Genomic DNA, 23,149 nt, shown 5'->3' with positions numbered 1-23,149 from the left:
CCTCGGTGGGGGAGAGAGAGACCCGTAGGAAGTTTGCCAGCAGCCTGCAGCTATCCGGGTAAGGTTACAGGTGCTTTGTCGGTAGGGCAGTGAGAGAAAAGTTTATATGGAAAATAGCCTCGACCTCCCACGCAGCATCGGTGGGGGAGGGAGGGAATCAGTTCCTCTGTATAAAGTGTTTCTTTAGTTTAAACTCGATAACCTCAATGTTATTGAGAAGGCAACAAAGAGTAGGTTTTACAGCAGACTAGGAATGTCTACACGGTGGGATGATTGTCCATCGTTTGGTTCCAGTAGCGTTGGTATAAGCTATCCAGGTAGCTACCCAGGTCTCTGGGTTCGGCACGAGCGGTAAACTCCGCCAGCAGCTGCAGGACTGGAAGGTAACTACACACAGGTGTTGCAGTTAGCTCCTCCTCCGGAACCAGCTATCAGAGCATGCAATTTTCAGAGTATATCATTTTAAACAACTTTCCAATTTACTTCTATTATCAAATATACTTCATTCTCTTTGTATCTTGTGTTGAAAAGCATGGTCAGAAAGCTTACCAAGTAAGCTCAGGAGCGTGCACGTGTCTGGAGCACTATATGGCAGTAGTTTTGCAAGAATATTATCCATTTGCAAGAGCACTAGATTGCAGCACTATTTCCTGCCATGTAGTGCTCCAGACACCTACCTACATATCTCTTCAATAAAGAATAGCATGGAGACTAAGCAAATTTGATAAATGAAGCAAATTGAAAACTATTTTTAAAATTGTATTCTCTGTCTGAATCACAAAAGAAAATGTTTTGGTTTCATATCCCTTTAACCCCTTAAGACCGGAATTTCAGATGAAAAATTTGCCCAAAAGACCAGAGAATTTTTAGCATTTTTGCTATCACTTCATTTTAACAGAAATACAGCCTTGTTTTATTTTTTTAATAGAGAACCCAATGTATTGATCTAGGCCCTATATTTCATTACACCATTTTGCTGCTAAATGCGATTATATTGAAAAAGCCATTAACTTTTTCACAAACTTTGGGTTTCTCACTGAAATTATTTATATACCGTTTGTGCAGTCATAACACAAATGAATGTAAAAGTTTATCTGGGATCCCATTTGTTCAAAAACAGCAGACGTGCATGACTTTACCTTTGTTTTTTGGCAATTAGAAGGCAACTAATTGCAGCTGCACACCACACTTCTGACATTCCCAGTAGTGAAGGGGTTAATCGGGTAGCTTGTTAGGTAAATGTTAGCTGTAGTGTAGAGATTACCCTCCCACCTGACACCTCCCACCCCCTATCCCTACTGGATCCTTCCCAAACAGCTCTCTTCCCTCCCACACACCCCAATGGTGACCACCATGTTAATTACAGGCAGACACAGTCTGCCAGTATGCAGTTTAGGTATTTTATTTATTTATATTTAAATTTTTTTTTACTTTCTGTAGTGTAGTGTAAATCCTCCTCACCAAACCACCTCCCTTAGCCCCCACCCACAGCTTTCTAACCCTCCCCCCTTTTATTTGGCAACTGTCTGCCAGTCCCTAGTTTGTAGAGTTTTCAATTTTTTTCTTAATATTTTTTTTTATTTTTCTATAGTGTAACAGCCCCCTCCCCCTCCCTCCATTGTCACAAAGAGCCCCCCCTACCTTCTTCCTTACCACTTTTCCGTAGTGCAGCTTCCTATCCCTTCCTCTCCCTTCAATTTTTTTTTTCTGTAGTGTAGGGACACTGTATCCCCCTTCACTGCTGGGCCGTCCACCTGCCTCCTGCCTTCCCTCCCGCACCTCCTGCCCGGCACCAATGGAGATCATTGTAGATGCTAGGCAAAGTACCCCTAGTAGCTACGCCCTATGGGCTTAAGGGGTTAATGATTGCGTTTCAGCATGCATATTAAATTAATGATCTTTAGCACCTGTTTGGTATAATTGATTAATCATGCAACTGACTAAATTTCTAAAAATGTGCAGGTTTACCTAGAAGAATTGATGTTATTTTAAAGGCAAAGGATGGCCACACAAAATATTGATTTGATTTAGCTTTTTTTTTTTTTTTTGACATTTCTATTTTTGAAATCATTCTTACTTTTCAGCAATTTTTCACACCTGCCTAAAATGTTTGCACAGTACTGTCCGAGTATGTATGCAAATATATATATATATATATATATATATATATATATATATATATTCACAGAGAAGCACAATTGGGCTAAAAGAGGCTGTTCCCTGGCGGTAACAAGTTACTGAGCTGCTGTTCGTTCCTGGCAGAGCACTCTTTCTGTATGTATTTGCTATATGACTCTGGGGAAGTCTCCCTAAGGGTGATGGGGTAAACCAAACGTGGACTCCTGACATAGAGGAAGGCCCAAAGAAGGCTGAGACGATAGTCTGGGGTTGCCAAGCTCCCTGTTCCAAGAAAGATTGCCTGGTATTTCCAACTGGACTGACCTTGTAAGGCAGGATCAGACCCCTGTAAAAAGCACAATTGAGCTAAAAGAGGCTGCTCCCAGGTGGTAACCGGGCCATACGTTCCTGGTAGAGAGCTTCTTTTTCTGTATATATATATATATATATATATATATATATATATATATATATATATATATACATGTATCCATATATCCATATATCCATATAGAACAGGGTTTTGAGCACACCCCATATAAGTCTAATGTGACTTGTAATATGAGTGCAAGAATAAGAATCACTATTGATTTAACTTGAGTGGTGTTAGTGCTCAGTAGCCTTAATATTTTTGCACTGCACTTGTAATGTAGGCCATAATATAGTATTTTACAGTAAAATATATACTTTTAACACATTATGTACACATGTATAATATAACCACAACCGCCCAGCTGATAAAAATTATTGTTGTGTTTTTGTTCTTTGTTAGGAATAGTGATTGCATACACAGTGAATATATAGGAATTCCATGGGAGTTACATGGGATTTCCATTCGAGTAACCTGTATTATAATGGGGAAAGATTGCCTGGAATTTCTACGGTTCTAAACAATATCCACCATCTTAGGTGAAGCTTTTCACACAGAGGCTTAACTAGAAACCACAGGGCCCAGGTGCAAGAATCTAAGAAGCCCCCCCCAAAAAAAAGTGAATTTAATACATATCATTTTTTTAAATTTATTTTTTAACATTTAACACAAAAAAATGTGAATCAGATTACATGTCTGCAAAAGGAGGTACCCTGTGCCCATAGTCAATGAGATGGTATGACCCCCCTATTACTATATATAGTGACACTGTTTAACACACCAGTACTGTATATAGTGAGTCAGTGACACAGTCTGTAATCTGCCGGTGAGATGGCTGGCTTGACCCTACCCGCCCCAGTACTTTATAAAGTGACCACAGTAGTCTGTGACATAGTCCAGCACCCCCCCCCCCGTACTGTATATAGTGGTACTGTATAGTGACACTGTTTACCCCCTCCCCCCATGCTGTAGTAACAAGGTCTGTAATTTGCTGGTTCCACAAACATACACACACATAAACACCAATGGGTAAAACAGAGACTAACCCCTGTAGTCAGAGACACTAGTGAAGCATCATGTCACACTCACGATATCAGTGCAGGCAGTGGCAATTGCGACCTCTGCACCCCCTGTAGTTTTGCGCCTGTTTTCACACATACCTGTCTTGCCATCCTTTCAGTGGCGAGATTAGCAATTGTAAGAAATCTGCTGCATGTACTGTGAAACTTACTTTACATACCTAATATTGAAACTCTTACTAAACATAACTGAAAGCACAGTTTATGTTGCGTAAACATACTTTGAAACTATGCTGCCTCCATACTGTATATTAAATGATATTACCTTGCTCAATGGTATTATTTGTTCTTGTATTGAAAAATACAAAAAATGGTAAAAGTAACTTGTGTAAAAAAATGTAAATCCGTATTTGTATATGAGCTGTTAATTTTAGCAACAGGGATGTAATCTAGCTTAACTTAAAGGCACATGCAAGGCAAATATTTTCTGCTATACATTTGGAAGAGTAGAAATTAAATGTGTAAAATATTTTTTGTTCCTTAAAAAGGTAAAATAAAAGTTATTTGTTTCAAATGTTATACTGAAACTTGTATTAAATGCATGTTTGTGAGCAACTAACACTGCAGCTTACATGGTCATTAGCAGAGACAAGGCTCAACAAACACTGAACTGAAAAGTAGTTTTTGTTTTTTACCTCTGGAACATCCAGGTGGAATTTTAAAAGAGATAGAAATGTCCATGAGTGAAGTCAATTTAATATAGAATAATATTTGCAATATATTTCCTATAGCAAAAATGATTCAAGTAAAAGTTATTATTATTTTTCAGCGGTATACGCACATATGCTGTGAGGGCCCATGCACCAGCATTCAAACTCAGAGAGCTGGCAGTGGTGTGTATTGTGTCTGTGAAGAATTAAAGGGACACTGTAACCAATTTTTTTCTTTTGTAATTCAGAAAGAGCATGCAATTTTAAGCAACTTTCTAATTTACTCCTATTATCAATTTTTCTTCGTTTTCTTGCTGTCATTATTTGAAAAAGAAGGCATCTAAGCTTTTTTTTGGTTTTAGTACTCTGGACAGCACTTTTTTATTGGTGGATGAATTTATCCACCAATCAGCAAGGACAACCCAGGTTGTTCACCAAAAATGGGCCGGCATCTAAACTTACATTCTTGCATTTCAAATAAAGATACCAAGAGAATGAAGACAATTTGATAATAGGAGTAAATTAGAAAGTTGCTTAAAATTTTATGCTCTATCTGAATCACAAAATATTTTTTTTGGGTTCAGTGTCCCTTTAATGTGTCATACAATTCACTGTTGATCCTCCGAGAAGGTGTGGTGTTTAAATTCTGGTGCACGGCCCCTCACAGCATATGTGTGTATACCGCGGAAAACAGTTATAACTTTTACTAGGAGCATTTTAGCTAATGAAAGTATATTGCAAAAATGCTTCTATTTTAAATTGAAAGTCACCCGTGCACTTCTCATTTTTCATTTTGACCTTTCCATCTCTTTAAGTTACCGCTCTTTAAATGCTAGCAAGAAAAATGACAGCCCTGTCCCTGAACATTTGGAAAGTATTGCTCTTATGAACGAACCCTGTTTGATGTATGATTTGTGTCTTTTCTTATTTATCTTTACAGTGCAAGAATGAACCTTACAGTCAGGGTGAATACAATGTTTACAGCACTTTTCAGAGCCATGAGCCGGAATTTGATTATCTGAAGAGCTTGGAAATAGAGGAAAAAATTAACAAGATTAAGTGGCTGCCCCAGCAAAATGCAGCCCACTCCCTTCTGTCGACAAATGGTAGGATAACAGATCATCTGCTGTGCTGGTAACACAAAAATAGTGATAGCTTTAGATGGAATAATTACTTTTTCATAAAATAATTCTTTTTAACTCTTTGGTGCCCAGAGAGAGCTGCAACAGATTGCTACACATAACAGAATGTTGCAGGCCTTGCATCCATGCCTGGTAGCCAAGCAGTTAAGTCCTAAATTCTTAAATGATGTCAGCATTTTATTGCACTATAGCTAGCATATAAATATGTGTTTAAAGGGATACTGAACCCAAATTTTTTCTTTCATGGTTCAGATAGAGCATGTAATTTTAGGCAACTTTCTAATTTAGTTGGGTTTACTATCCCTTTAACCTCTGCAAAGCTCCAGAGCAGCAATACATTACTGTGAACTAGCTGAACACATCTTATGAACCAATGACTATAGCCATACATTTGTTGCTACCAATTACCAGTTAACTCCCAGTAGCACATTGCTGCTTCTGAACCTATATAAGTATACTTTTTAACAAAGGATATCAAGAGAACAAAATACATTTGACAAAAGTAAATTAAGAAGTCTCTTAAAATGACATATTCTATCTGAACCATAACATTTAGAATGTTATGTCTGTTAAATGTTTGGTGCAATGGCAGATTAACACCTCACAAGATGGCCTGCAATATGTAGTGGAGGTTCTACATATTATTAGTAACAAACGTACTATATGTGGTATTTTGTGATCTTCACATGAGTACAAGTTTTGCACTTCATTTTACATAATCCTTATAACAAGCAAGTGTAATATATATTATGTATGTATATATGCACCGTGATAAACATAGGCAAAAGCCATATTTCTTACTTGTCCCCTGCTATTATATATAGCTGTGAAAGACCTGAGAGTGCATTTTTTTGGCTACTATATATATATATATATATATATATATATATATATATACAGAAATGTTTGAGTAGTAGAACAAATGTCAAGAGGAATATTAATATTGCCAGTTGAATGACAAAAAACCCCCAGATATTCACAATTAGCCCTTTTTTTATTATGAGTTTTCAGAGTGGCGTATTTAAACTCAAAAACAGTTATCAGTATTGAGAACCTGTGCTATATTTGATAAGTTGCCGTGGGATAAGCTACACAAGCTAATATTTCAGAAATATTTTGTATTTCCAGATAAAACAATCAAATTATGGAAAATTAGTGAACGGGATAAAAGACCAGAAGGATACAACTTAAAAGATGAAGAAGGCAGATTAAAAGACCTTTCCACAGTGACCTCATTACAGGTACTGCATATTTGTACTGTCTGTTCTGTATACCCAGCTGTTATAGCTAAGCACTTATTAATTGTTTACTGGAAATAAGCTGTGGGTTTGTTACCATAGATGCATCAATGCCCAGAAAGATAAGCAGTACAGTAACAATTATAAAATGTTAGATCTTATTATCGCACTGTTTCTTGAACAAAATTTGATTGGCTCAGTGATTATGCTCAGCTTTGGAACAGTGGCACATTGCATTGCTGATCTGAAAATGAAACTGCAAAGGGTTAAATATTTTGATATAATCATTTATTTGTATTGAACTACAGCTGGCTACAAAGATAGAGGTATAAGATGCAAAGATTGTGGTAAGATACATAACAGACTAAACACAACTAGTACAGGAAGAGGAGGTCCCTACAACAAGCTACAGGTTGCGGGTGCAGAGATATTAGGTTTGGGGTAAGTTGCCACGTGGATTGTAGTTGCAGCAGCGAGTCAAGGCAGTTCAAGATTTATTTTGGTTAAGATGAAAAACAGTGGAGATGGTAAATCTCTCCAAATATGGGGTTTTCAAAGGGCACCTTAAAGGGACTTTCCATTCAAAATATAAATGCACATAGATGAATTACATCTTTCAATAGAAACAGATTTATAATATAAATGTATTGGCAAAAATGCTTCTAGTAAAAGTTATCACTGTTTTAGTGTTAACATTTTTCTCTGCACGTGCATGTAAAGCACAGCTAGATATTCTCAGTGCACCAGTATTTTTAAATATTGCAGCTGCTCATAGCACCAATGGGGCTTGTATCATGTCAGCAGTTAAATTGAGTCATTACCAGCTGGTACAAGCACCTTAGGCCCTCTGAGAAAGTGCTGTGTTTAAAATGCTGGTGCACATTGCATATTTGAATACACTTTTGAAGCAGCTATAGCTTTATTAGAAGCATTTTTGCTACTGTATATTACAAAAATACTTCTATCCAAAACTGAAATATATTCACGTGGATTCAAATTTTGGCTGGAATGTCCCTTTAAGCTATACAAGGTCTGATGGAGTAGGGTAGAGAGTTCCAGAGACAGCGCGTGGGAAGTCTTCTAGTCGAGAGAGGAAAGCAGAAATAATAGGAGTGGAGAGACGTAGGTCAGAGGTTAAACAAAGAGGTGGGGCTGTGGAGTATATATGGAGCTGAGTGAGTAAATATAGCTAGGAGTGAAGCTGTTGAGTGCTTTATAAGTTAGGGATAATATTTTGAATTGTATTCTAAAGTGTATGGGGAGCCAGTGCAGGGACTGGCAGAGCGGGAAGCTGATGAAGATGTGTGACTCTGGTAGATTAGTTTAGCTGAATCATTCTTGATAGACTGGAGGGGGCAGAGGTGGTGTTTGGGAGGTTCATTTGGGAATAGTTTGCAGTAGTCAATATGGGACAAAATGAGGGAATGGATTAGTATTTTCTTAAGTAAGGAAAGTGCAAATTCTGGAAATGCTCCATAGATTTGCACAGCAGGGTGGTCACTTTAGTTTTCTGCTCAAGCAATAGTTCAATAATAAACTGAGCTAGCACTTTCAAGCATTTTATGATTTCATGATGAAGCTTTTTGATAAAGGCGCACGAAACAGCACCAAAACGTGTAATAAGAGACATACATTTGTGGATTGGTATTAGTGCACTATACTACTTTTACTTCAAAGATACTGCTACAGGAATCCCCTGAAACCCCCTGGAACTCCCTTTGAGGTTATCCGTATGACAGCCAATCACAGAGCTTAAAATTAGTCACGTGATCGGAAAGCCTTGTGTACAGACGCCGGAGCCCTGAATGAAGCAACAGCCTGATTCCTGAGCCATCGGTCTGTTTAAACACATGAGCAGGACTGTAAATCGTACGGAGGTCCGGTAAGAGGAGGAGTGGGGCGAATTTCCAACTGAATACCTTCTTATGACTAAATCATTTGATTTGATGAACTGTTGCTAACGTTGGTCTGTGTATAAATCCTTCACCATTATCCCTCTATGAAGTGAACGCTAACACGCTGTAGTGAACGCTGAAGCGCTGGATTAATTTTATCTCTACAAATCATACGCTCATGCTTAGAACTACTTGGCTTTAAAGTTTTTTAGATTGTGGCCACAGTCTTCTTTTTTTTCTCTTTTTCTCTTTTTTTAACAGCGCTGTTTTATTAGTTTTTATGCTATCACATTTATAATGAGCTCTGTACTTTAAATTGTCTGCACTTTACTTCATATGCACTTTCATATATTTACATCATATACACTGTTAAAGATATGCATTTAATCTATATCCCTCTTTAGATCAATTGTGATCCTAATAAATTTATTTTTATCCATTTTTGCCACAGGTCATTTATTTACCTAGCTTTTATTGCGCTCCCCTTTTATGTATTTTATTTGTTCTTTTTTCTGCGTATTGGGAGATATCAGAGTTTTTGGGGTAGCTTATAGGTAATTTAGTGGGAACAATTGAATAGACTACTCCTGTTTGTATATGTATATTAACACATTAATATATATATATATATATATATATATATATATATATATATATATATATATATATATATATATATATATAAGGATAATCATATATATTTACAGGGAACACACAGCTCCCATAGATCGCAATGTAAAGGCACTTCTCAGTGGCGTTTTTTTGTTTTTTTTTTAACACCCCACACCCGCCAACTTTAACCCTTAAAAACTGCTTTGTGCAGGTTTTTATTTCCAAAAACAAAAGATGCTCATATTTTTTTATTTTCAAAAAGGCATAATGATTTTTGATACTACACTGTATTTTTGGGGCAATCAGGGGACATATTAAAAATTAACCAGAGGTCTGACCTCTGGTTAATTTTTTGAGCACTAATTGCTATCGAATGCTTGTGATAGCAATAACCAGCGACTTGTAATGGCTGGTTATTTATTGCGTACCCATAAATGGGTGAATTTGCCCGCTTATGGGCGCCGTATAAATAAGCTCTCCACTTGTAATCTAGTCCCTTTTGATTTAATATAGCATGTTTATTAATTCTCAGTTAAACAACGTTGCAATATACTTTCATTAAAAGGTGTTTACTGTCCCTTTCTTAAACAGAAATTGAAGTGATACAATATAGAGAGAGGTTGGAGTATATAAAAGGTTGCATTGTGTGATTCTATAATGCTTTACTTTATGCGCACAGACACATTGAGCCTATTTAAAAAGTAATGTAACATAGAAAAATCTAGTTGTGCAGATTAGCTTACTTACATGAACACCATAGTCGTTTTGCTGATGTAATGTGACATCATCTGTGACTTGTAATCATGTTACTGAGCTGTAAAAAATACATTTGTGTAACTTAGTCTTATTCAACTGATAAGGTATCACATTTCCTTATATTAAGGATGGTGATCTCATGTGATATTAAATCTGATTGAAGCGGGGTTGGCTCACTCAATATGTGCAAGATGTGAACTGCACGAGGAACTCATATCAATGCTCATACTAATGGAGTATTACATTATTGTATGTTCTTTGCCCACAAGAAACCACAATGACTTTGTATGAAGAGGAATTGCAGTCTAAGATGCTGCTTTTCTAGTGTACGTGACTTTAAATATGTCCCATAATCATCTTGTGGAGCATATAATGCTGCATATCTCTGCTTGGAACCAACTGAGCAATGAATGGTCTTGTTCAGGACTTCTGAAGACCAGTGCGCAAGTCATTTTAAAGGGACATATAACCCAATTTTTTTTTTTTTCATGATTCAATAGAACATACACATTTAAACAACTTTCCAGTTCACTTCTATTATGAAAGCTGCTTCATTGGGGCGAATTTATCAAGCTCCGTATGGAGCTTAATGCCCCTGTTTCCGCGCAAGCCTTCAGGCTCGCCAGAAACAGAAGTTATGAAGCAGCGTTCTATAACCATAACTTGTCCTCCTGCTCTGAATACGATCAGGTTGATTGACACCCCCTGCTAGCAGCCGATTGGCCGCAAATCTGCAGGGGGCGGCATTGCACCAGCAGTTCACAAGAACTGCTGGTGCAATGACAAATGCCGACAGCGTTTGCTATCGGCATTTATCGATGTGCAGCGGACAAGGTACGCTACTTCATATCATGTCCGCTCGCACTATGATAAATCTACCCCATTCTCTTTGTATTGTTTGATGAAGTATCAGCAATGCACTACTGGGAATTAGCTTAACACACCAGGTGAGCCAATAAAAAAAGGCATATATATATATATATATATATATATAGCCACAAAATCACCAGATAACTCTCAGTAGTGCATTACTGCTACTGAACCTACCTAGATTTGCTTTTTTACAAAGAATAATTAGAGTACAAAGAAACTCAGGTAAGTAATTTTGGAAAACTGTTTAACCCCTTAACGACCACAACGTACCTTGTACGTCGCTGGTCGTTAATGGATTGTCTGCTTAAAATATATTTTATTATATTTGAAGTGACATTTAGTTATAGCATACATACATATGCATATCTCAATACTTAGGTTCATTCATTCAATTTATGTGATGGAGTATGGCTTAAACAATTGTTTTACTTAGATGACAGTTGATTTATTATAGTTATACAATTACAATATTAAACTACAAATACTCCTTGCTAGCTATTTCCCCTATTTGTTGAAGTGTTCATGTAATAACAAGCTCCTACTATGGGGCCGATTTACTAAATGTCGGAACGGACATGATCCGCATGACATACGCTGTCGGCATTTAACACTGCACAAGCACTTCTAGTGAAATGTTTGTGCAATGCCGCCCCCTGCAGATTCGCAGAGGGTGTCAATCATCCCGATTGTATCTGATCGGGATGATTGCTGTCTGCCGCCTCAGAGGTGGCGGACGAGTCTTAAGACCGCTGCTTGTTAACTCCTGATTCCGGCTTGCTGCTTAGTAAATCGGCCCCTATGTTTCTGTATTGTGTTCATATATAGTTTAGCTTATATTCTGTACTGCCATTTTATTTATCTGGGCCCATGAGGATTTAGCCAGAGACGTAATGCTAGATAAATTACAAATGGCTGCTACTGCCAATTGCTGATTATAATGATTAACAGAGTTTTCATGAGTCAAGCCCACAGCCACAGTGTTAGGTATAATCATATGACTGGCTGTATATATCACCTGTTTCAATATAAATCTTGTTTTCTCTTAGATATACTGTAAATAGCTTATTTTAAACATGGCCCTGCTATATGTTTATATGTTTATTGTGACTGAATGTATCTGAGCTGAGATCTAAATTTACCCATGGTGCACTGTCAGAAAAAATGTGCAAAAATTGTACCTTTAGGAGTATAACAGCTTGTCACTGGGGCAGTACCCTCAAAGGTACACCCGCTGTACCCTTTAACATGGTAACATAATGGTACCCTTGCAGATTGTACCTTTCAAAAGCAAATATGTACCTTTGGGGGCTAGATTGGACCTCAATGCTTTGGTACCATAATGTAACCTTCAAAAGGATGCAAATTTGGCCTTTTAAGGGTACTGCCCCAGTGACAAGCCCTTTATACCTCATAACGGCAATATTGTACTCAACACATTAAATTTAAAATGCTGTTCCATCAAATTTATTATATAATATTCTAATATGCATTCACCTAATATATACTTGTGCATACAGTATTACAATAGCCACATTGCAGTTTGATAAGTTTGGATAGTGTAGCCAAACAGCAGGTCCAAAAGATTAATAGAGGAAATTTTGAAAGAACCAGGGTACAACCAGTTCCAAAAAGAGCAACTTAAAATATTTTCGGGTAGATTACAAGTTTTGTCGGTAAGGCTGTGCGTTGCTAATGCTCAGTTCCAGCTCACCGCTCACCTACAAACAACGCTGGAATTACAGGTTTTTTTCAACCCGGCGTTAGCCTCTAAAAAGTGAGCGGAGAACAAAATTTTGCTCCACATCTCACCTCAAAACCTGCGTTGCTTACGGTAGCAGTAAGCTGGCTAAACGTGCTCGTGCACGATTTCCCCATAGGAAACAATGGGGCTGAGCCGGCTGAAAAAAACCTAACACCTGCAAAAAAGCAGCGTTCAACTTCTAACGCAGCCCCATTGATTCCTATGGGAAAAATACATTTATGTCTACACCTAACATCCTAACATGAACCCCGAGTCTAAACACCCCTAATCTTACACTTATTAACCCCTAATCTGCTGTCCCCGACATCGCCGACACCTGCATTATATTATTAACCCCTAATCTGCCGCTCCGTACACCGCCGCCACCTACATTATACTTATGTACTCCTAATCTGCTGCCCCCAACATCGCCGACACCTACATTATATTTAGTAACCCCTACTCCGCCCCCCCAATGTCTCTGCAACTATATTAAATGTATTAACCCCTAATCTGCCGCCACTATAATAAAGTTATTAACCCCTAAATATAAGTCTAACCCTAACACCCCCTAACTTAAATATAATTGAAATAAATCTAAATAAAATAACTACAATTAAATCAATTATTCCTATTTAAAACTAAATACTTACCTATAAAATAAACCCTATAACTAATATAACTAATAATTACATTGTAGCTATCTCAGGGTTTATTTTTATTTTACAGGCAACTTTGTATTTATTTTAACTAGGTACAATAGTTATTAAATAAATATTAAATATTTAAAGGGACATTCTAGGCCAAAATAAACTTTCATGATTCAGATAGGGCATGTAATTTTAAACAATTTTCCAATTTACTTTTATCACCAGTTTTGCTTTGTTCTCTTGGTATTCTTAGTTGAAAGCTTAACCTAGGAGGTTCATATGCTAATTTCTTAGACCTTGAAGGCCACCTCTTTTCAGAATGCATTTTAACAGTTTTTCACCACTAGAGGGTGTTAGTTCATGTATTTCATATAGATAACACTGTGCTCGTGCACGTGAAGTTATCTGGGAGCAGGCACTGATTGGCTAAACTGCAAGTCTGTCAAAATAACTGAAATAAAGGGGCAGTTTGCAGAGGCTTAGATACAAGATAATCACAGAGGTTAAAAGTATATTAATATAACTGTGTTGGTTATGCAAAACTGGGGAATGGGTAATAAAGGGATTATCTATCTTTTAAAACAATAAAAATTCTGGTGTAGACTGTCCCTTTAATAGCTACCTAGTTAAAATAAATACAAATTTACCTGTAAAATAAAACCTAACCTAAGTTACAATAACACCTAACACTACACTATAATTGAATGAATTCCCTAAACTAACTAAAATTAAATACAATTAAATAAACTAAAGTATGAAAAAAAAACACTAAATTACAGAAAATAAAAAAATAATTACAAGAATTTTAAACTAATTACACCTACTCTAATCCCCCTAATAAAACAAAAAAAGCCCCCCAAAATAATAAAATTCCCTACCCTATACTAAATTACAAATAGCCCTTAAAAGAGCCTTTTGCAGGGAATTGCCCCAAAGTAATCAGCTCTTTAACCTGTAAAAAGAAATACAATACCCCCCCAACATTAAAACCCACCACCCACACACCCAACCCTACTCTAAAACCCACCCAATCCCCCCTTAATAAAACCTAACACTAACCCCTTGAAGATCACCCTACCTTGAGACGTATTCACCCAGCCGGGCACAAGTGGACCTCCAGAGGGGCAGAGTCTTCATCCGATCCGGGCAGAAGAGGACATCCAGGCGGGCAGAAGTCTTCATCCAGCCGGCATCTTCTATCTTCATCCATCCGGAGTGGAGCGGGTCCATCTTGAAGCCAGCCGACGCGGAGCATCCTCTTCTTCCGACGACTCCCGACGAATGAAGGTTCCTTTAAATGACGTCATCCAAGATGGCGTCTCTTGAATTCCGATTGACTGATAGGATTCTATCAGCCAATCGGAATTAAGGTAGGAAACATAATATTGGCTGATGCAATCAGCCAATAGGATTGAAGTTCAATCCTATTGGCTGATCCAATCAGCCAATAGGATTGAGCTTGCATTCTATTGGCTGTTCCAATCAGCCAATAGAATGCAAGCTCAATCCTATTGGCTTGATATATATATATATATATAAACATTAAAATGTTAAGTGCTTGTTTGCTATTTAGAACCAGCAACACAGTATCATTGAATATATGGGTTATTAAGTATTTTTTGTTGCCTTGCCCACTTCTTGCATATTACCAACAACCATTGAACATTAATTATTTTGCTGTACAACATGTATGTTAAATTCATTTTTGGTGACTGCCAGTTATGTGTTCATTAAATAATTGAGGTGCACAAATTATATGGACTTGCAGGGTTTGGCAGCCTTGAACCACCCATCCCCCTCAACCTTTTAGTCACACAAGTGATTGTACTTTTTGGGGGGATTAAAGGGTACAGACATTGACCCTTTGACAGTTGGAAACATATTTGTACCTTATTTACCCCTAAATGGTACATATTAGTTCTTTAAGGTGTAATTATGATCCATTGAGGGTACAACCACGGCAGTTGTACCATAAGTGTTCACAAAAGGACCCCAACCGTACCCTTTTTTCTGACAGTGTGGATGTAGAATCACTTATGTGATCAACCCTTTAATATTTACCATTGGATTTGGTTGACGCGTGATAATGCTTGCATTGATTGTAAGGTTAGTCCAAGAGAGATTGGATCATACCATATGCATGATCGTATTAACTATTTTATTTTAATTATGAGGTTGATGCAATATTATTTTGTTTTATCTCACTCCAAAGTATTTTGCTAATCATGTAATTATATAGTAAATCTTATGCTGAGTAATATAAAGACCCAAAAGGGATCTTCCCTATTTCCTACCTTCTAAGAATTGTCATTAGCTATATATTTGTGTCCATGAGCGACCGACTGCAATGTAATTGGAAGCTATAACTATAAGAAACTGAGGTTCCTGCTGTATAAGTTTAAGCCTGTATAGAACAGATATTCTCGCAAAGACGTTGTTATCCTCTTCCTGATATGAACCTAATGACTGCCTTTTTTTTAACAAGACTAACAATATATTTAGTCTACTTCATGCAGGCTTAGTTGTAACTCACTGATAATATTATTGTCTTAATACTGTTTTTTAAATTTGGTATTATTGTGACATACTATACTTAATATGCTGTCATATGCTAACAACCTCAATAAAATAAATAAATAAATAAATAAAATGAAAGTGCAGAATAAAAAGACAACCCAACAGTACTCAGAATATTACATGAGCAGTAGATTTTTTTTTAGAACAAATTGTCTTTAATTTACCTGCCCCTGTATCATGTGACAGCCATCAGAAAATCACATACTCATTTATGTATACACTGTAAACTCTGCAAAATGTGATTATGTAAGTAAATTGGAAAGTCTCTTAAAATGGCATGCTCTATCAAAACCATGAAAGTTTAATTTTGATTTTAGTGTACCTTTAAAGGGACAGTCTACTCCAAAAATGTTATTGTTTATAAAGATAGATAATAACTTTATTACCAATTCCCCAGTTTTGCATAACTAACAAAATTATCACCTAGATTACAAGTTTTGCGTTAACAGGGGTGCGGTGCTAACGAACAGTTTATGCTCACTGCTCACTTACAGACAGCGCTGGTATTACAGGTTTTTACAAACCTGGCGTTAGCCGCAAAAAAAGTGAGCGAAGAGCAAAATTTTGCTCCTCATCTCACCTCAATACCAGCGCTGCTTACATTAGCGGTGAGCTGGCTAAACGTGCTTGTGCACGATTTCCCCATAGGGATCAATGGAGGAGAGCCGGCTGAAAAAAACCCTAACACCTGCAAAAAAGCAGCGTTTAGCTCCTAACGCAGCCCCATTGATTCCTATGGGGAAAATACATTTATGTCTACACCTAACACCCTTACATGAACCCTGAGTCTAAACATCGCTAATCTTACACTTATTAACCCCTAATCTGCCATCCCCGACATCGCCGACACCTGCATTATATTATTAACCCCTAATCTGCCGCTCCGGACACCGCCGCCACCTACATTATACTTATGAACCCCTAATCTGCTGCCCCCAACATCGCAGAAAGCTACATTATATTTATTAACCCCTAATCTGCCGCCCCCAATGTCGCCGCAACCTAACTACATTTATTAACCCCTAATCTGCCGCCCACAACGTCGCCGCCACTATATTAAATGTATTAACCCCTAAACCTAAGTCTAACCCTAACCCTAACACCCCCTAACTTAAATATAATTTAAATAAATCTAAATTAAATTACTACAATAAACTAAATTATTTCTATTTAAAACTAAATACTTACCTATAAAATAAACCCTAAGATAGCTACAATATAACTAATAGTTACATTGTATCTAGCTTAGGGTTTATTTTTATTTTACAGGCAACTTTGTATTTATTTTAACTAGGTACAATAGTTATTAACTATATAATAACTTCCTAGTTAAAATAAAGACAAATTTACCTGTAAAATAAAACCTAAGTTAAAATTACACCTAACACTACACTATAATTAAATAAATTAAATACAATTAATTACAATTAAATAAAATTATCTAAAGTACAAAAAAAACAAACACTAAATTATAGAAAATAATAAAATAATTACAAGATTTTTAAACTAATTACACCAAATCTAACCCCCCTAACAAAATAATAAAGCCCCCCCAAAATAAAAAAGCCCTACCCTACACTAAATTACAAATAGCCCTTAACAGGGCCTTTTGCGGGGCATTGCCCCAAAGTAATCAGCTCTTTTACCTGTAAAAAAAAAGTACAAATCCCCCCCAACATTAAAACCCACCACCCACACAACCAACCCTACTCTAAAACCCACCCAATCCCCCCATAAAAAAACCTAACCCCCTGAAGATCACCCAACCGTGAAACATCTTTACCCAACCGGGCAGAAGTGGTCCTCCAGACGGGCAGAAGAGGTCCTCCAGATGGGCAGAAGTCTTCATCCAGACGGCATCTTCTATCTTCATCCATCCGGCGTGGAGCGGCTCCATCTTCAAGACATCCGACGCGGAGCATTCTCTTCATCCGGAGTCTTCTTCAACAATGACGGTTCCTTTAAGTGACGTCATCCATGACATGTCTGGGGTTAATTGCCTGTGACTCTGGGGACAGCACAGCTTCCTGTGAGTGCCCGTGAGCACCCAGGGCTGAGCATGTTACAGGGTCATGGGATGTGTACCCAGTCCAGTATGAGAGTGCAGTCCTCTTCCGTGTTTTGTATATGTCTAGGGTTATTACATAAGCCTGTGCACCCTTCCCTTGTTCCCAGTTTGTTTGGATTTGAGAGCTTGCACTGTGTGACTGTTTTAGGTTCCCAGGTATTGGAAAGAACCTTGATGTGGTACCTGAGCTTGTCCCATTTGGCCAAATGCGGTAACTAACCTTTCCATTTTTGCTTTTAAATCTAAGCTGAGAGCTTGTAAGTGAGTGCTGGACTTTCTCTGTGTGTTGTATTAATTTGTTTTGTAATTTCCCTATGGTTCTTGCACCCAGTCATGTCTGGGATTAACTGCCTGTGACTCTAGGGACAGCACAGCTTCCTGTGAGTGCCCGTGAGCACCCAGGGCTGAGCATGCTACAGGGTCATGGGATGTGTACCCAGTCCGGTATGAGAGAGAGTGCAGTCCTCTTCCGTGTTTGTACCCAGTCCGGTATGAGAGAGAATGCAGTCCTCTTCCGTGTTTAATATATATATATATATATATATATATATATATATATATATATATACACAGTAAAGGAAGGCACTCACTGGTCTTTTTCTTCAAATTAACTTTAATAATCGTGACGTTTCGGGGACACACTCCCCTTCCTCAGACAAAGACAAACTAAAAGTGACTGGACTTATAAAGCCAAACAAACCCCTCCCAGTGAAAATTGCGCCAAAACGGTTACCATGGTGATCCTCAAAAAACATTATAGTCATGTGATGAGTGTTACTCCTGTGAATTAATGCTGTTCAACAAACTGTACAATGTTCACACATATGTATATTGCAACATATATAAATATTCAAAAATTACATTAAGATATGTGAAAAACAAACTGATATAAAAAGCATACTGTACCAATAACCACATAAAGTGAACATATATTATGTTAAAAGGTATCGTGGGAATAAACTATACATTCTCCTGCTCTCAAAGTGAATGAAATGAATGAATATCTAAGTGTCCCCTAACATATATTGTGTCCCTGAATCAGTGTAACAGTGTCTATATCAAAGTGTATGTGAACTATGTTATATACATAATACCAGCCTTCTGGATGTTCTGAATAAAAATTCTGATTGCCAAACCTAATCAGAAAATCTGAGTAAATATCTAAACATTAATTTAAGAAAATGTTGTAAGCAGCGTTAAAGGATCAAAAGTACTGGTCATTTCAACAATAATAGACTAGCCAGTTACAGCAGATAATACATCCTATACCGTATCACACAAACCTGATATGGCAATGCGGTTATGAGACCAACTATCGGCTCGTTTGTTCAATGCATTCTAACGTAGCCCTTACTTCTTATTAGCTCTAGGGAATCATACCAGTTCCTTCTCTTGCTTGTATACCCACAGAATCACCGTAAATACAACTGTTCTGAGAGAACAGCGTGACCCCGCGATGAATATCTGCGACGCACACAGCCGGCTGGTGTACTGACGTCATGCAGCTGCGCGCTGTGTTGTGTATCAGGTAGTCATGGTGACGGTACACGCTGTAGAGAAGATCTCGTAGTGGGAATGCCCTTCCTTGAATTACTCACATATTGTGTGGTCCAGCATTATCAAATATATAATTTGAATTAAGTCTAAAGGACTCAGAGCAGCCAATTGACTACGTGTGGTTGTATGTGTGGTACTGGACTCTAATCATTGTGTCTATAAACTATAGAGTGATTCAACAGCCCTACTTATACAACATATCTAATCAATCGGAGTGTGCCAAACATCAATGTTGCCAGTGATACACAATAAGCCAGAACTATATGATAAAATAAAGAAATGAATAATAAAGAAAGAAAGAAAAAATACTAACGATAAAATACAAAAATGAAATAAAATAAAATAGATGAAAAGAAAAATAGGATAAATACAATAAAAAGTAAAATAAAATTAAAAATAAATAATAATAATGAAAAATATAAAAAATGAAAAATGAAAAAATGAAAAAATAGAAAAAATGAAAATAAATGAACATATATGTGTATAAACATAAATATAGAAGTGCACCGAATCCCAAAAGATATAAAGAGAGTGAGAGAACCAAACAAAGAAGTGCATAGAAAGAGAGTGAGAGAACCAAACAAAGAAGTGCATAGAAAACCCAGAACATCCCATAAGGATATAGATAAGGAAACCCCAAAGACATACAATAAAATAAACATAAGGAAGAAAAAAAAAAAAAAAAACATAAGGAAGAAGAAAAAAAGAAAAAATAAACCCCATAGTGGAAAAACAAAATAGAGGGTTGAGAGTGAAGATGAATGGATCGTCAACTCTCATAAGTAGAATTCAAAAGATTAAGTCATACAGTCCGTCTTCTACTCTAACTTCTTCATAGATGTCCACTGCAAATCCATAGGAGTCCCCAATAGTTCAAAGGAAACAGTGCCAGTCCAGGTTCATGTTCAGCCCCTTCGGGCGTATGGTATTGAGACGGAAGGTCCACTTGGATTCGATTTGTAGTAATTTGTTGTCCCGGTCCCCACCCCTAGAGGGCACAGGGACATGGTCTATGAGCTTGAATCTGAGATCCTGTACACTGTGTCCACTGATAGCAAAGTGGTGTGCCACCGGTTGTTCACTGCCATGATTTTTAATGGCTGTTCTAATGGCTGATCGATGGTTCGCCATGCGGGTGCGGATGTCATCCACTGTTTTCCCTACATACATATTTATATATGTTGCAATATACATATGTGTGAACATTGTACAGTTTGTTGAACATCATTAATTCACAGGAGTAACACTCATCACATGACTATAATGTTTTTTGAGGATCACCATGGTAACCGTTTTGGCGCAATTTTCACTGGGAGGGGTTTGTTTGGCTTTATAAGTCCAGTCACTTTTAGTTTGTCTTTGTCTGAGGAAGGGGAGTGTGTCCCCGAAACGTCACGATTATTAAAGTTAATTTGAAGAAAAAGACCAGTGAGTGCCTTCCTTTACTGTGCATATTCATCTGCTGGCACCCTGGCATTAAGTTTGGAAAGTGAGAGTGCTCTCTATCTACATATATTTATCAAACATTGCAGCACCCACAAGATTTAGATTGCCTCTTCCAGTGAGGTTATCCTCAACAGTTCTTGTACTTCTTGTACTTTTTTACTTTTTTACTTTGTATACCACAAATTGACTGTGGTTACTCTAATACCAATTTTTATCACTTTACACAACACTGTGCACTGTGATACAGCCCAATGGATACAGACACTGGCAGCGAGGATACGCAAACCTTATCGTTCACAGACACAGATGCTGCACGCATACTATTTGAACAAGAGGAAGATATACAGTCCAGCACTGATTCTAGTAATTCAATCTTTCTAGCATTGCTGAAATTGAAGAAAAAAGAGATTGATTTAAAACTGCATGGCAGTTATCTCTCAGATTACTACCGGAAGAAGCTCATACCACGGGGATTTCGCATCAAAAATATTCCAACTATTGGGAGAACAAATATAGAATTCTGCAAGAGGTGGTGCGCTATTTTAAATAAGTGCTCTCTGGACCAACCCAACTAGACAAACTCAAGCAAGAAGTCTTGGAATATGAGAATACTAACACACAGAAATTGATAAGCGATACTAGCTCAGACTGGTTAAATCAATTACAAACACAATTGAAGGAATATAAAGAGGCCTTAATCTCCTTTAAGAACAGGAAGTTTCTAGCAGTGACCGAAGACCACAAAGAAAAGAGTGTATATAAGTGGATGACAAGTGTGGACGGCGATCACAGGGGTTATCGTCCAAGGAGACAGAGGAGATTCAGACAGTACACCAGAAGAAATCTCCAAACCGTGGATACTAGTTCTGGCACGGACTCTGATACCCCACAGCCCCCACAGGGACAGACGACACCATACAGAGGAAATACAAGGCCATTCAGAGGCAATCGACAACAGCAGCCTTTTTTAGGGGTGACCACTCGGTCTGCCATCAGGGGAAGAGGAGGCCACATCCAAGAAGAGGTGGTCAGAGGCAGACCACCATTCCTCTACCAACGTCCACCGAGACATTAATAGATAATAATTTAATCATTAATATCAGTGATCGGACCTTGACTGAACCAGAAATTCAGCTATTAAATAAAGGACTGAACTTTGTACCCACTAAAACCAGTGACCCATTTGATCTGTGGATTGACCAGCAAAAATTCCAGCGGTCACTGCGACTCAAAGAACACTTCAATACCGGTCTTAGTTCAGAAATGGACATTCCCTTCCGCAAAGCCAGCAAGTTTGATCCGACTAGTTATAACCCCAGCATAAAGATATACTCCCGGTTGGTGAATACTGACATTGCAGAGATACCAAAAACAAGATTTCGGAACAACTTGACTAAAGAAGAATTTGACTCAATTAAAACACTGGCCACAGACCCTAAAATCATCATCCGCCCTGCGGACAAAGGAGGTGCAACAGTGATCATGAATTATTCATACTACCAATCAGAAATCAAGGGGCAACTGAGTGACACGATGACCTACAAACAGTTACACAGAAACCCAACTAAGGAGTTCCAGAAAGAAATTGAAACCCTGGTCAAAGAAGGAGTGATGCAGGGCTATATCAATGAAAAAATTGGGGGATTCTTAATTACTGAATTTCCTATCTGTCCCATATTATACACCTTGCCTAAGGTGCATAAAAATCTATCACAGCCACCAGGGAGACCAATTGTCTCGGCTCGGGGTTCCATTACATCACCACTATCCCAACTGATTGATTTCTTTTTACAACCATTGGTCAAGAATATGAGATTATATGTGAGGGACTCTATGGATCTCATTGGCAAATTAAAAGGCTTCAGGATGGAAGAGGAGTGGATCTTGGTAACAGCAGATGTGAATAGCCTCTATACGGTTATACCCCAACAAGAAGGAATTAAAATGGTAGCGAAAACCCTGAGCAGATATCCGTATGTGGGGCCACCAGCACACTTCCTATTACAAATTCTGGAGCTAAGCCTGAGACTAAACTATTTCAAATTTGAAAATTCATACTTTTGCCAAATAAAGGGAACCGCCATGGGTTCGAACGTTGCCCCTTCATTTGCTAATCTTTATATGGAAAACTATGAGGAAGAGATCATGAAGGTATTCCAGAAGAAAGAAGTCATCATGTACCAGCGTTATATAGATGACCTGTTCATTGTTTGGGGGGGCACAAAAGAATCCCTACAAGAATGGTTTAACTACTTGAATGGATTGAACCACCCCATTCAGTTTAAAATGAGCTGTAGTGAAGAGAAGGTGGAGTTCCTGGATCTATGTATCTTTAGGGATGGTATGACTGTAGGAACAACATTATACCAGAAGCCTA

General features: G+C 37.7%; 1 protein-coding gene across 1 annotated transcript in view; it reads left to right on the top strand.

Moving 5' to 3' along the window:
* PPP2R2C (protein phosphatase 2 regulatory subunit Bgamma) overlaps positions 1-23,149 on the top strand; it is a 539,035-nt gene that overhangs the window by 355,283 nt on the left and 160,603 nt on the right. The window contains exons 3-4 of the mRNA XM_053704157.1: positions 5,158-5,323; positions 6,488-6,600. Coding sequence (XP_053560132.1) covers positions 5,158-5,323; positions 6,488-6,600 — 279 coding nt within the window. The remainder of the gene's footprint in view (positions 1-5,157; positions 5,324-6,487; positions 6,601-23,149) is intronic.

Source organism: Bombina bombina, chromosome 2 (assembly GCF_027579735.1).
Source record: "Bombina bombina isolate aBomBom1 chromosome 2, aBomBom1.pri, whole genome shotgun sequence".
Taxonomy (NCBI): Eukaryota; Metazoa; Chordata; class Amphibia; order Anura; family Bombinatoridae; genus Bombina; species Bombina bombina.
This window is presented reverse-complemented; position numbering and strand designations above follow the sequence as displayed.